At 44.5% G+C, this 14,779-nt stretch overlaps 1 protein-coding gene across 4 annotated transcripts in view; it reads right to left on the minus strand.

Moving 5' to 3' along the window:
- Positions 1-1,604: 1,604 nt before the first annotated feature.
- The window catches only part of MYO7B (myosin VIIB), a 54,667-nt gene continuing 41,492 nt past the window's right edge, over positions 1,605-14,779 (minus strand). For all 4 annotated transcript variants that reach the window (XM_035132916.3, XM_035132917.3, XM_035132915.3 and 1 more), the window contains 14 exons: positions 13,918-14,141; positions 12,914-13,041; positions 11,643-11,800; positions 11,128-11,281; positions 10,670-10,825; positions 9,706-9,811; positions 8,698-8,811; positions 7,936-8,023; positions 6,445-6,551; positions 4,969-5,154; positions 4,231-4,347; positions 3,667-3,750; positions 3,148-3,267; positions 1,605-1,831 (listed from right to left, as the gene is read on the minus strand). In XM_035132916.3, the coding sequence (XP_034988807.3) occupies positions 1,742-1,831; positions 3,148-3,267; positions 3,667-3,750; positions 4,231-4,347; positions 4,969-5,154; positions 6,445-6,551; positions 7,936-8,023; positions 8,698-8,811; positions 9,706-9,811; positions 10,670-10,825; positions 11,128-11,281; positions 11,643-11,800; positions 12,914-13,041; positions 13,918-14,141 (1,832 nt within the window). In that variant the 3' untranslated portion in view covers positions 1,605-1,741. The remainder of the gene's footprint in view (positions 1,832-3,147; positions 3,268-3,666; positions 3,751-4,230; positions 4,348-4,968; positions 5,155-6,444; positions 6,552-7,935; positions 8,024-8,697; positions 8,812-9,705; positions 9,812-10,669; positions 10,826-11,127; positions 11,282-11,642; positions 11,801-12,913; positions 13,042-13,917; positions 14,142-14,779) is intronic.

The raw sequence follows: 14,779 nt of genomic DNA on the forward strand, positions 1-14,779 counted from the left end.
ACTTTGGCCAACAGTAGTCTTTCCTTATCTGCTGAAAAGGTGAGAACACTAAAGGCAGCTTCGCTGAAACTGACACAACACAATCCTACGCATGCTTCCGAGCAGACAGCAGAAGTGTGTTTCTTAAGCTAAGGCAACAGTCACGGAGTAGACCGACTCTTCACATCATGAAGATGCTGCTTCCATTCATTTGTAGTACCTCTCCACAACTTAAAAGGTAACATAGCTACCTTTTCCCATGTGTACTGCAGGTTTGTGCTGATGCCTGGCACATGCCAGGACTGTCCTGCATTCCTATCCCTGCTCAATAGGAAAGGATGGCATAATCTAGTACAGTGGTGCCTCGCTAGACAAAATTAATTCGTTCCACGGGTCAATTCGTGAAACGAAATTTTTGTCTAGCGAGTCCCGGTTTTCCATAGGAATGCATTGAAACTTAATCAATGCGCTCCTATGGGCTCCGGGGGACTGGCAGCAGGGAAGGCAGGCGCTTGCTCTTTTGCCTACATGCCTTCCCCACCGCCTGTCACACGAAGATCAGCGGGCGCTGCTTGCGGGGCTTGCAAACAGCGCCCGCCGATCTTCGGCTCTGTCCCCCGATGCGCTACGGCTCGGGGAAGCAGGCAGGGAGACGGCAACAGCCTGCAGCTTCCTGGGCTGTTGCCATCTCCCTGCCTGCTTCCCCAAGTTGAAGCGCCCGGGCAAGCCCGACACAGCGGGGGATCCCGCCTGTCACACAGCGGGGATTGTAGGGGCTTCTCAAGCCCCTATGATCCCCACTGTTTGTCGGACGGGATGTGGGGGGAACGCAGGAAAAATCCTGTTTCCCCCGCATCCCGCCTGTCACTCAGTGGGTATCGTAGGGCGCTTGAGAAACCCCTACGATCCCCGTTGTGTGTCGGACGGGATGGGGGGAAGCGGAAGAAATATCCTCCGCTTCCCCCCCCCATCCCGCCTGTCGAGGGGCTAGAGGCGGCGGCAGGAAAAGACCTTCTACCGCCTCCCGTCTGCCTCCCCCCATACTGAGCGCAACTTCGGAGACTTCCGAAGTTGCACTCAGTGTCGGGACGGCGGGGGGGAAAAGACCTTCTACCACCACCGCCTGCCTCCCCCCACACTGAGCACAGCTTCGGAGACCTCCGAAGTTGCGCTCCGTGTGGGGGGAGGCAGGCGGGAGGCGGCGGCGGTAGAAGGTCTTTTCCCCCCACCGCTCAGTGTCCAAGGGGAAGACAGGCAGGGGCAGCCGCCGCACCACCGCGTTTCGGCTCCGTCCCCCCTGGCAAAGGAAGATTAGCTGTCAGCTTCCCGCGCTGACAGCTGATCTTCCTTTGCTGCTTTCTATGGCCGCCCTTCGTAAGACGAAGCGGCGGTCATAGAAAATTTTGTCGTCTTACGAATGCCTCTCGCAACGCAAAACTTTCGTCTTGCGAGTTTTTCGTTGTGCGAGGCATTCGTAAAGCGAGGCACCACTGTACAGGATATATTTCTAGAAAAGCGGGGGGAATAACAGCTAACCCTGTTGAAATCAATGAGCCATAAAATGTTTTAAGCTGTAGTCAATTTAAAAAACAAATACATTTTTGCTACAACAGCAGCTTTTGGTTCATTCCCCTAGGGTCAAGTCAAGAAGAGGTAAAACTAGAGGCTGCACTGAGAAATGTAAAGCTAAAAATGAATTCCTTCCAATATTTGACATATTTTCAGCTTGGCACAACCTGTGAATGATGGTCTCTGCACAACCTTAGGCAGGGTGATGTGAATCCTTCTGTCTGTTTGCAGCATTCAATAACAAATTCACATATGATGTCAAAAGGTCATCCATTTTGTATCCCTGGAGGAAAAATAAGAGACATTTAATAAACTACCCTGGAAAGGGCTAGACCAGGCATCCCCAGACTTCGGCCCTCCAGATGTTTTTGCCTACAACTCCCATGATCCCTAGCTAACAGGACCAGTGGTCGGGGAAGATGGGAATTGTAGTCCAAAACATCTGGAGGGCTGAAGTCTGGGGATGCCTGGGCTAGACAGACATGAGACCCTTCAGCAGTCATGGAATGTTTCACAATAGCAGACCAGCCAGTTAAGATAACCAGCATTGTGCTGTTACTCCTGCGAATACTGTTGACTTAAGATATTTTATTTATTCATTTTATTTCAGCCATTTACATGCTGCTTAATCATTAACACTCCTAATCAATGTACAAAAAAAACCCTACGTTTTCCTCTGATAAAATTGGAATTCAGTGGTTTGTGGGAAAGCAACATAAAATATCATAAGCCACAGGAGATGGGTTGTAAATGGGTTATAAAACATGAATTGGGCATTTCAAGGGTGAGGTAAATTATGCCCTTCCCAACTTATTTGGTGACTACACAAGTAGTCTTAAGGATGGAAATTTATCTGTCCTGGTTGGTCATGAGACAAAGAAACCCACTTTAAAAATAAATTAAAAGCTAATAATGGGTGTTGATTGACAGATACTGTATATACATCTTGTTCAAAAAAAACCCTCTAAGTAGTTTGAGGAATGTTAATTTAAAATACAAAACATTTCTCTGTGTGTGTATTTTCCCTTTTGGCTGACACTATGGCACAGCTATGGGAGCTTTGACTTCATAAGAAGTGAATCTTCTACCTTGTAGTAATATAATATGTGCCTAAGTTCCCCAAACCACCAATATGCACATAACAAGCCAGTTCTGTTTCCTCCACAATCCCAAGCCTGTTGCAATTACATCTTTCTGCTGTTTAACACACACACCATGTTGTCTCAAAATAGGAGACACAAATATCTAAGGCAAGAAGAGACTTCATCTATTTCAGGATTTTTCCCAACTACCCAAGGCAGAACTATTACTCAGGTTTGAGAAAAGGGGACCTGATATTAACTGGTGAATTCTTTCCTCCTCCCACTGGAAACTGACAACTTTATTAGGTCATAAATTGCTTTTAACCCACATAAGCCTTCCTGAGAATAGTTTGGTTATTCTGTGAGGAGCAATGTGTAAATATTTGATAGCTCTTGGTGACATTTACTCAAGAGTGCACTATTAGAGGAAGGAGATAAAGGGTTAACCAGTAATTACCAGGTCCTTCCTTCCTCGTGGATGGTCTTGAGCAATTCTGAAATCATAAGCTTTTCTTACCAGGGAAGTCTCACAAAGGATCCGGCTCCCTCGTACCAGGTTCCCTATGGTCATGTGGAAATATGTGCTGCCACTGCTCCAGTTGGAGATTTTAGTGAAAGGGTAAACTGTCAAGATCTCCTGCAATTTAAAATCAAAATAAATGCTACATGTAAGTTTTATTAAAACAAACAACTCAGGTGTTTCTCTACAAAAAGAGACATGTGGCACATCTGGTTTTCCAGGAAGCAGGTCTGTGCTGATGCCTTATCAGATTATCTTCTACGCTAATCCCTACTGATCTTAAATAGCACTTCTGACCATAGAATAGAAGCCAAAGGCTGAAAACTAAATTCTGTTGGCCAATGTACAGTTCTGCTTCTGTTCAAGAAAAGTACATTTCCTGCTGGAATCCACAGCTCTCATCACATCTCCCTATGCCTTAAAGGTTTTTTGAATGAAACTTATCGCATAGCTCAGTGTGTGTGTATCTTTTCCAATAGTTAGGTATGCTGTCAAGTATCAAAATATGACTCTTACCTTAGACTTCATATGTATTAGAGAGACTCCTTGTTTGTTGATAGCAATCAATACAATGTCAGGAATATTTGGCTCCGAGGTTTGCTAGAAAAGAGGAAGAAAAAATGAGTGATATCTGTTGAACTATTTTAAATCACTGAGGTGAATGGTTCACCAGCTGTCAGTGTCCTCTTATTAGCACAAGAATCTAAAGAGTTATCAGTCAAAATGTATGTAACAATAAGGAAATCAAGTGTGTGTAAGTCATGGGAATACTGCACACTGCAAATAATCCATGTGCTTACAAACACTCAGTGCCTTACTCCTCCCATATTTGGCTTCAGACACACGGGAGCCATTTGGAACTGGGAACCAGCTAGGAGAGAAATGGTTAAGCTTCATTTCCTCCTACAATTTCACCCCACTCCCAAAGTGGCTTTTCTTCAGAGGACGCCACATCACAGGAATGGGCCCTAAACAGACGGAAAAGCTTAAAAGAAGCAGGACAATAGAAGAAGCTTCTACTCTGCAGAAAGCAGCTTTCCAAATGGAGGCACACACAAAAACAGCACCTTTGAAACTCACCTTCACTTCGAAGAAGGCTGAGCCAAATGTTGGCCAACGATGTATGTATTTCAAAAAGGCAATCTTGGCCTCATCCACAGTCTTCTGTTCATGTTTGTTGGCGGCAGAAGTAATATTCTGCATAAAAATACACACAAGTCAAAACTGGGGGGCAGCTTTTCTCTTGCAGGAATGGGTCTCAAGTAATTGCTCCCAGGTACGAAGAATGCAAAACTTATCTAATGCTCCTTGTTACATAAATTTATTTACTGAGGCACCTCCCCACCCTTGGATTAGAATGATAGAAAACACCCACTGTGATAATACTCCTTTGGTCTTCAGGTTTGAGTGAGTTAAAAATCCAAATAAAGTAAGTACAGCATGATGCCTGCCATTTTTAAAGAGTTTTGGCAACTGTGGTGACTTCAGAGGGTCTCTGAAAGGACAGCCATCAGTAGGAAGCTTGGTGGACAGCAGTATTATAATCATAATACTGGCAGGGGGTACTATTGAGGCATGATCGGTAGCCGAAGGGTGGTTCCAACCCAAACAAAAGCCAGGACAAATATGAATTTATGACACTCTAGAGTTCTCAAACCTTCAACCTTCAGCGCCTACTTGAAAAAGTTACTGAGGCCACCAGAAACAAAATAGTGGTGCAGGAACACAGTCGGTGGCAAATAGAGGCAGAGGGCAGGCCCACTGATGGGCCCCAGCCCCCTATTCAAGAAACAACAATCAAATGTTGTTTGTTCTTACCCGTTTCCACTCCTCTGGAGATGCTGTTCGGATCATGTTCTCAGGCACTAGTTCCTTCAATATTTTGGGAATTGCTGCATATTGCGTTCGATCATTGTTATAGTTAACCTTGAAAATCAGCCCAGCTAATTGGATGGCATCCTCTTTTGAGCACCTGTGATAACCACGTAGATACTTTGGTTGCTCCTGAAAAATACAATTGAAGACACATTGATCTGTTAAGTGTGTGTGTGTGTGTGACAGAGAGAGAGAGAGACAGAGAGAGAGAGAGAGAGAGAGAGAGAGAGATTGCGCTTTGGTTTTGGTTTCAGGGTAGGCACTATATTTGTCACTGTAAAATTAAAGCAAGGAACTTAGTGAGTGTGAAGGAAAGCAATAAAACATCTCAATTTTAAACCTGGGCCCAAGAGACCACACTCAGTCCTTTATAACGTTTACTGGTTTGATGATGAGACATTTTCCAGGGATCATAAATACCCACTGTCCACAAATCATGTAACTTTAACGCATACCGATTCTACACAAATCTGTATGACTCAGAGAAACCACAGTGGGTTCAGCAAGGACAGTCCTTAGTACATTCTATCTGCTCTGGGCATTGGACTTGCAGCCATTCTGATCCAGCAACAAGAGGGAGCCGATTACAGGAGAATCCCAAATATCTCCGAGATTAATCTCACCTGTGTATTCCAAAAGGTCTACCTCCTTCAAACCAAGTAACCTATCAATTCCTTTACCTTTTAGTATGATTAGCCTTCAACAAAACCACTTGCCAAGGTAAATTGTGCAGCCCTCCCTGCTCTGAAAAGTCAATGAAGTGATAAAGAACCTTTGAAGTTTTACTATTGTTTGGGACAGTTAAGCTCAATTTCAAAAGGTGCAGAGACAAAGGAAGCATCCTTAGGCAAATTCTTTCTTAGGCATCTTATCTATGCTAATCTATTAAGCAAGCAGAGAAACCAGATCAAACATACATAGGGGTGGTATTCAACTACAATGGAAATTAAGGATCATTACTAAAATAGGTCTTAATTTCAATGGATCTACTCTGAGTAAAATTTAGTTGAATACCACCCATAGAGCTTGATTCCTTCTACCTGCAGCCCCTGAAGTTGCTGCTTTGCCCTGCTGCATCTGCCGCTGGTAGGGAACCAGCACCACCATCAGTGCCGATTTGGGGAAAGATTGGATTGATTTTGGGTGAAATCTCCCCTCCTCCCCCCCCCAAGATCGTGTGAGATTTTGTGTGCTCTGCAAGATCTCCCCAAATGGATATGATTCTGCTGATGGTGGCGGCAGGGCAGGTGGGGCACCCATAGGCAAGCTGTCTGCAGGGCCTCTGCCACTTGGGTATCATGGTGGGACAGGACTTCACAGGGCTTTACTATCAAGATTGGCCATAATTTGTAGACCTCCCGTGATTATTGTTATTGTTACTGTCCGTGGTATGCTATAAATATCAACCCTGTTAATTACCTGATGATAATGAAAGATGCAGTCAGCCTTTAAGTCCTTCCCAGGAGTCACATTCAGCCACAACTTTCTCATGAAATACACCTGGTAATTCACAGTGGTGGGAGCCACTAGGAAAACAGTGTTATATACATTTAAATGGGGAAGAAGTCTCTAACACTCATTTATATAGCCTGATTATGCATAAGTATTTTTTTATGCTTCACAACACTCTCAAGAAGCCAGGTGCCAAAAATATGGTGCCTAGCCCACCCAACAATGAAACTGAATCCAAATTTAGAAGTTGACATACAAGCAAAGAAGGAACCTGTAAATATATTCTCTTATACAACCAACGAAGACAGCATGGACTCAAAATTTAGCCTTAAGTGAAAGACTAAGGAGAAATTGTGATAACAATTGGCTTTTAAAAAAGGGAGAGCATTTTCTTCTACTGCTTCAGACAAGAAGCAATCAGTATAAACGAAGGTACAGTAGGATTATGCTGATGAGCAACAAGACTTAGCTGAAATGGAGTTTACTTTTCTGGAACAGTTTGTTCCCACAAAAGTCCCCCCCCCCTTTCATCAATCTCTGAACTGGGAGCAAAATGTTTCCATCCTTCACAGGGGCAATTGCCACTTTAAAAGAGGTCCCTGTGTGCAGCACAGTCTCCCCCTTCCTTGGCAAGTGATGGGGGTGGTATTGGGACCTGCATATTGTTGTGGATGGGGCCTTCCTCAAAGAAGCAGCAACTGCCACTTGAAGGAAGGCAATATGCAGCACTCTGAGCCATGGGATCCTTCTCCTTTCTTGACAAGTATTTGTCTCCCCTGCAGCCCCTGAATTTGGCTCAGGAGTGTGTTCATCAGGAGAACTCCCAGAGCAGCACATAAAGGAAGGAGATCATCCCATTTGGCAAGCTGGAATGTTTGCACAGATGGAATGATTGGAAGAGCACAATGCCAAATTCTACCCATTGTGCTTAGGGAAGTTGTAGAGTTATGATCCTCAAATGTTTTAAAAGAGAGGATAGATAATTGAGCAAGTCTTGCTTTACCTGAAAAATGTAAACTGAATAGTGATACTCAAGGTTGTTGGCAAACACACTAAGTTTTAGGTTTGTTCAGGAAATGGAATTGTGCCGTCGTCTCCTTTGAGGATGTGTGGGGTCTATGGTATCTTATCTGGCAATGAAGAAATTTCAAAGTGGAACAAGCAGTCGCCAGATCCACCAACTAATGTGGCAAACGAAAATTATTTGCGGTAGTTAACTATCAAGTGTATGGACTCATTCCACTATTTTTAAATGAGCCTTTTTGTCAGGCTGAGCCAGCCAATTCATGCCACCAGGTGTAGACACAGAACACACACAAGACAGCAATGATAACAAAGAGAGAACTGATTAATTCTGGCAATAAAATGGGTTGCTTCCTGAACTCTTCCTCTGTTTCCTAATACCAGAGCTGTCCCTGGTAAACAAACACCCAAGAATCCATCCACCCATTTCCTTACCCTCTCTGCTCGGCCTGTTCTTCCGCGTCCAATCAGTCACCTGTCTCAAAGAGTCAAAGAAGTAATCTGCTTCATTCTGGCTGATCACCTAAGAAAGAAAAGATGAATGAGAGGGGAGTTTGCACAAAGAATCAGTTCAATACCCATAGTTCCCATTGCAGTAACTGAACAGCTTATGGAATTAAACAGAAATGATGCTGGCATGTGTTAGACCATGGGTCTTATTAAACAGGTACAGTAAGCCCACAATTTACACACATTTAACTTGTGTGCATTCAGCTTTGTGTGATAATAAATAAAAAGGGGGTGGAAAGGGGCAACATTGGATTTAGGGCAATGAGGGTGGTTCCAAGCCGGTTGTGTGTGTGTGTGTGTGTGCGCAAAATTGAGAAGATCCATTTGGGGGTGCCAAATTTTGGCCTTGCAAAGTGTGCCATAATGCAAGTTTGCCAAAGTCTGCTCCTGAAAGAGGGCAGGGTTCTGGGGAAAATGACTTTGGCAATCCCACCTGCCACTGAACTCAATGTGTTTTTGAGTATACACAATTTTGGCTTTAGGTGCAATTCCTGGAATGTAAACCCTGCGTAAGTTGCAGGCCTCCCGAATGAAGGAAAGAAATTAGGCAAAAAAAAGCATTATTCTTTCGACCAGAGAAACAAGTTGAAGCATGCATTATTATCACACAGAGCTCACAGTGGATATGTGACCAAAAGGGCCCAGCAAAGACACTCTCTTTATACGGCTGCCCTCTCTGCCAATTACCTTGTCTGCAGTCTTGACAAAGAGGCTGAATCCTTCCCAGGAACTCAGTTCCATCTGGCTGGCGATAGTCTGACACAGAGTCCGTACTTTTGTGTTTGTCCCTACCTCAAACGCCTGGAACATAACAGTGGAGGGATCAAAGTGAATAGACTGGAAGGAAAGGGAACGGAGTACAACTTGCATGATGCACACAAACTGCTAAGAGCCGGACCTCTGTCTCCTTGGCTCCAAGCTGCACTAGAAGCCAGTGAAGGAAAACATGCAAGTCCATGCTGAGAGGCAAAACACCTCTCTATGTACACTGGATGCTGAAGGCAAACACGAGGAACTGGCTGTCACTGCAACCCAGTTTCTGAGATCTTCTCAAGGGCATCTGGTTAGCCACTGTTGGCAACAATGCTGACATCATTGTTTTTAGTGTTTATTGTCTCCTTTTGTGTCCATAGCATTTTGTTTAAATACATATTTTTAAATTTTTGCAAATATAAGAAAAAGAAGAAAAGCAACATAGACACCTCTTATTAAAAATAATCCATCAATCCAGATTTAAACATACATATTAATGTAAGCAGCCCACGTGTTCAGACAGATGCCCAAATGAGTGGCCATGCCAGTTATGAAACATTATTAAGGAATGGTACCTGAATTTGCTAATACGTACAGTAAGCCCACAACATACGTGCATTTAGCTTGTGCATATTCAGCTTTATGCACTTGACAAAAAATTTAAAAGGGTGAAAAAGGCCGGGTTCCAGGAAAAATAACCTTGGCAACCCTCCCACCATTGACCCAAATGGGTTTTGATGATAATGCGATTTTGGCTTTAGATGTGATTCCCCAAAATGTAATCCCCATGCAAGGTGTGGGCTTATTGTACTCATTCCCCCCCCTTCCATGTCCCATTTTCCTGCAGTATCAAGTCTATTCGATTGTATGTAACCGTACAATACAAAGAACAACCTTCCAATATATTTAACAGATACGGGTAGATTGCAGAGTTGGCCTCACCTGCTCTGTATCATTTGGAAAGTAAACCTTGTGGGAAATCTTTGTTATATTCTTCTGGATCGCCTCCACTTCCACACTGTGTGGAGCCCACTTCCTACAGCCACTCCTGGAAAATAGCAATGCAGGTAGATATCTCAGAGGTGGGCATTTGCTCATGTGCAGCTGCCAGCAGTCTATTGCAACTCAGCCTTATGCAGAGTCAGAAAATTGGTCCACTTTGTTCAATACTGTCTACACTGACTGGCAACGGCTCTCCAAGGTTTCAGGCAGAGAATCTTTCCCAGCTCTACCTGGAGATGCTGGAGAATCTGGAGACCTTTGCATGCAAAACATGAGCTCTGCTACTGAGCCAGGGCCATTCCTCAAGTTAAGCCACTAAACAGCTACTAAGAGAGCAGGAAACAGGGGCTTCTGATGGAAGAGTAATAGCTACCCTGACATGAATTTTTGTGCTCATAGATGGCTCCTCTCTTACTCCGAGTTCTTCCTCCTACTAAGGGCTGCACCCTAAGACAGGTACAGGGCTCTGAGGCACCTGTTGCTTCAAATATAGGATTTGTGAAGAGGCTTCAGCTGAAGAACCAAACAGTCATAGAAACCACAGGGCTCTCTCGTTCCTTAAATGTAATTATTTTTAATCTAAAACAAGCACCACTAAAGCAAGAGCCCTCCGGCATCACTTGCTATTCAGAGGGAGCTGCCTGTGAGTTCTGCAGGAAAGAGAAATGTGTGTATGTCTTGAGCACATCTGTCTTATGCCCACATCTGTCATGCTATCAATCTCTCCTGGCATGGAAGGAAGGTTAGTACCTTTCAATTTCTTTTGTACATTAGGTTATATGAGGCATATGCTTTACCGTATATGCTTTACATTTCCTGCCACCTTGTCCAAGGTGGGACTCTGCTGTTACTTTAGGGACAGAGAACACAAAACCTTCTCAAAGGATTGATAAAGCCTCTGTACCTCATCACCCTTTGCATCCTACGTCTGCAGTCCATAGCCAGGTTCTCTTTCAGACGAGTCTCCATAAATTTCTGAGCATGACTCAGCAGTGATTTACTAGGAGGGAAAAGGCCTGTGCAGAGCCAGAGTAATTGCCAACCACTGTTCAGGCTGTACCTGTAGTTTTGAGGGAAATAATAATAATTACTTAGAAATGTTAATATGTTTTATTTACTTAACAACTGTTGAGACTTAGGAAACTATCCATCAAGCTGGCTTCTCTGTGACACCCCCCCTCCATGGTCACCATAGGGGTGGAAATGGCTTCCACTGCTGGATTTGGAGATTCTGGAAGCCAGATACCTCTGAAGTGCTAAAAGCTCTATAAGTTCTTTTTCTGACAATGACCAAGAAATACACTGATATGAAAAGGAACTGTCCTGTAAGAGATGGTTGGAAAGGTCTGGCCCTTGGAATACCTGTTGGTGTTCTCTGTCAGCTGCTTCATGATCTGACAGTAGATCTCATCACGCAAAACTTCCTCCTGAATTGCCACTACAAATATCTGGTCAGTGAGCTCCGCAGGTGACCTCTCCTGCTTTGAGGGGTAGTCTCCCATGTATCTCATGATAGGTGAAACAAAGAGGTAAGGAAAAGTTTGCAGAGATGATGTGCAATTTCAAGCACCTCTCCTTTTTCAGATAGCTCCTAGTGACTGAGGCCTCCAGTGACAATTAGGCTGTGCTGCCTAGCAAAAACTATTAACAGGTCACCTTACCAATTATCACTGCCTTCTGTGACTTCTCTATTGGGGGTGTTAATGCTATGAACCCCTCCATCATAGGCTCAGGTTGTATATATAGTATGAACCATTTATCATAAGGACACCACAGTCTCTGCTGTGCCTCATTTCCAAAGGAAACATGAACCCTGGAATATGGCACCACTTGGAAATTGGGGTGGTATGCAACCCTATCACCAGCATAAAGGATATCAATGAAGGACTGGCAAGCAAAGTCCCAGAGGTCAGAGTTGGTGCACACCTTCTTCAGTAAAGGCTGTTTTAGGGGTTCCCTAGAGTGAGCCCATAGGTGACTCCGCCCACGGGACTTGTGTAAGACTGCCTTGCTGATGGACTCCTTTTCAGGAACTCTGGGAAAACAAAACAAAAAACATTTTCTCAAAGCAGTGCCATTTGGACTTAATGTAACAGAGAAAATCTTTCTGGGCAGGTATAACCTGGCTGCAGTATTTTTTGCCCTGGTAACCTCTCAAACTTGCATTGCTGCAATGCACTGCAGTGCAGTACAGTACAGGGGGCTGCCCTTTAAGACTGTTTGGAAATTGCAGCTTGTGCAGAAAGCAGCCACTCAATTGCTGGCAGGTTTGAGGCAATGCACTCGCACCACAATTTTGCTTCTCTCTCCCCCCCCCCCACCAGTAAGCAGGGGTAACACACCTGCCAAAAAGCTAGGATTATGGCTCTACCCTGCCTGGCATGGATCCAACCTAAAATTCCCTGCACCTGCTAACGTTTACCAATATTGAAACAGGTCATCCTCTAGCACAGAGGTGGGGGACTGGACCCGGTCCCCCCCCCACTCTCCAACTTGACAGCGCCATCTGCTGAACAAGGGAGTTCCCGAAAGAGAACTCTCTAGTGCAGCTGATCCCAGCAGGGCTTCCTATTGGCACCAATCAACTGAAGAGTATTAAGAATGAGCTCTGCTTGCCATGGAGCAGTTGGGAGTGCATGTTGAGCTCATGAATGTTCCTATGCAGCCACACCTGATGTCACACATGGCTTAAGGTGGGCATGGCTTGGAGAAACAGCCTCACAGGCCAAATTATGACCCCTGCAGAACCTAACTAGACCCATGGGGAGGAGGTTTACACTGCGCCTCTTACACTTCTGAAGATTAGGCCCCTTTTTCTATGTTGCCAAATGGAGACTGGTGCCAACTCTGATGTGTGCTCTGATTTGCATTTGAATATGGGGAAAATCCTGGCTGGAACAGTATCTCAGTGCCCATCAGCAGAGGAGTGGTCGACCTTCACTGTGTCCTCTGCTTCACTGCAGATAAGGAATGGCAAGAGGGGTCACCACAAGAGTCATTTCCATCACATGGAAGATGGAGTAGGATGCAATAACTAAGACGGGTTTAAGTGCAATAACATGCAACTGTTGGTTGAAAAAGCAGCACGACTTTCAGGAAGTAACAGCTTTCGGGAATAGGAAGCTGCAAGGCACAGGAATAAATATACCTGAAGTGCTCGTAGGAGAATTCTTCCAGAGTATATGGCTTCGCTTTTGCTTCTTCTTCCTCATGCTCCTCTGTGCGAGAATTCAGTGACGCCAACCTCCGTTGTTCAGGCGACATCATCAGCAGGCTCTGAAAAGATACAGCCCCTTGAAGGCGACAGGCTTCTTGCCAAGATGTCAGACACCGACCACCCGTGCTGATGCTTCAGGAAAGATTTGTGGGCAGGATACTCATTTCCTGCCAGGTCTGCTTACAGACACTTCTTCAGAGCAAGGAAGGATTACCAGGCCTGCCAGCATTTCCCTTAATGAGGGGAATAGTTCCAAAAGAATTCCCACAGGGACTAGCATTGCATTAGAAGAGGCCCTAAGAGAGCACAATGTAAAGTCCAGAAATCAAGTCAATGTACAACTGGAACTACTGTTGATGTACTTGAAACTTACATGAAACTGCTAATTGAAACAAATACTCAAAACAGAGAACGATGTTAAAAATGCAATTTAAAGTAGTTCAATAATAATTACAGTCCACAACAGATCAATAACTTCCAATGTCCTGGTCTCAGATTTAGTTTTAATAAGCATGTGAAAATTCTGAGCATGCTCTGCTAAAGACTGAGGAATTGAAGAGGAAGCTTGATACTAAGTTTCTACTCAAGCTCTAAAAAGGGGTCAGAGTTAGCCCTGACAATTTCCCCAAAGGCTCCAGCAAGCCCTTGTTCAGTACTGCTATTTTCTTCCATTCCTCTGAAACACTCTCTACACATTTTTTGTGAGTTTCAGCGTGTTACCTTAATAGATGTCATATCCATGCCATACATTTAATGCACATGGCTCCCCTGAAGAATCTTGGGAACTGTAGTTTACCATTCACATAACTACAATTCCCAGCACCCTTAGCAACCTACAGTTCCCAGGGCTCTTGGGGGAGGGATATGTGCTTTAAAAATATGCTGATGATGTGAGCAGAGAGGGGATGGAAGCCATTTATCCTGGTTATCCTTACCAGTAATTGACTAGAAGGTTTAGTAACGGTGGGGATGACATAGATTGCATCTTGTGACACAAGCCCAGATTTATCAGTTCGCTCATTCTGAGCATAGATCCAACCTTGGCTTCCTTCCAGCCTTCTGCCACGGCCATGCATCCTGCTTTGGCTTTTTTCTAGTCCTCTGTCCTTGGCTAAAATCAGCAAATCCCCCTTCTTAAAGGCCAGAATTGTGGAGTCATCTGGGAAGCAAAAAAAGAGAGAACTACAGTAATGCTGTCCAGTCATTGCACATCAGAGAGAAGATTGGGGGGGGGGGGAGATGTTTTCAGAGTCAGACCAAGCCATTGTGACTTTCTCACAAGACCTTAGGGATCGGTTATGCAGCCATTTTGTGGAAATACTGATATCTGAGTTTGTATCTGCCACCACCCCTGTGATATATTTTTGGAGGGGGACAGACCTGCCCCCCCCCCCGTGGAGGAGGCCAAGCGCGGAACTGAGCACAGCGCAGCTTCAATAGCTTCTTCTTCCTCCTCCTCCTCCTGCCACAGAGGGGAAGGAGCTGCTGGCCATGGAAGACATGCTGCCGAGATGTTGGCCCCCACATTCTCCATCAGAAGCTGGTTTGTATCAAGCATGTGACAAGTGGGCCATGAAATGAACAGCAAATCGCATTTGTTTATCTTGTGAACTGTGAGATCTTCGGGTGAAGGGTGGTATATAAATTTAACAATAAATAAATAAGAAAGATATACGTCAAATTGTATTTTGTGCTCATAAGGCTGTGTACATTTAAACCACAAACATACTTCTCCAAATAATCCTCTAAAGTCTAAACCAGGCATCCCCAAACTGCGGCCCTCCAGATGTTTTGGCC

This window comes from Zootoca vivipara, chromosome 5, assembly GCF_965207765.1.
Source record: "Zootoca vivipara chromosome 5, rZooViv2.hap1.1, whole genome shotgun sequence".
NCBI lineage: Eukaryota > Metazoa > Chordata > Lepidosauria > Squamata > Lacertidae > Zootoca > Zootoca vivipara.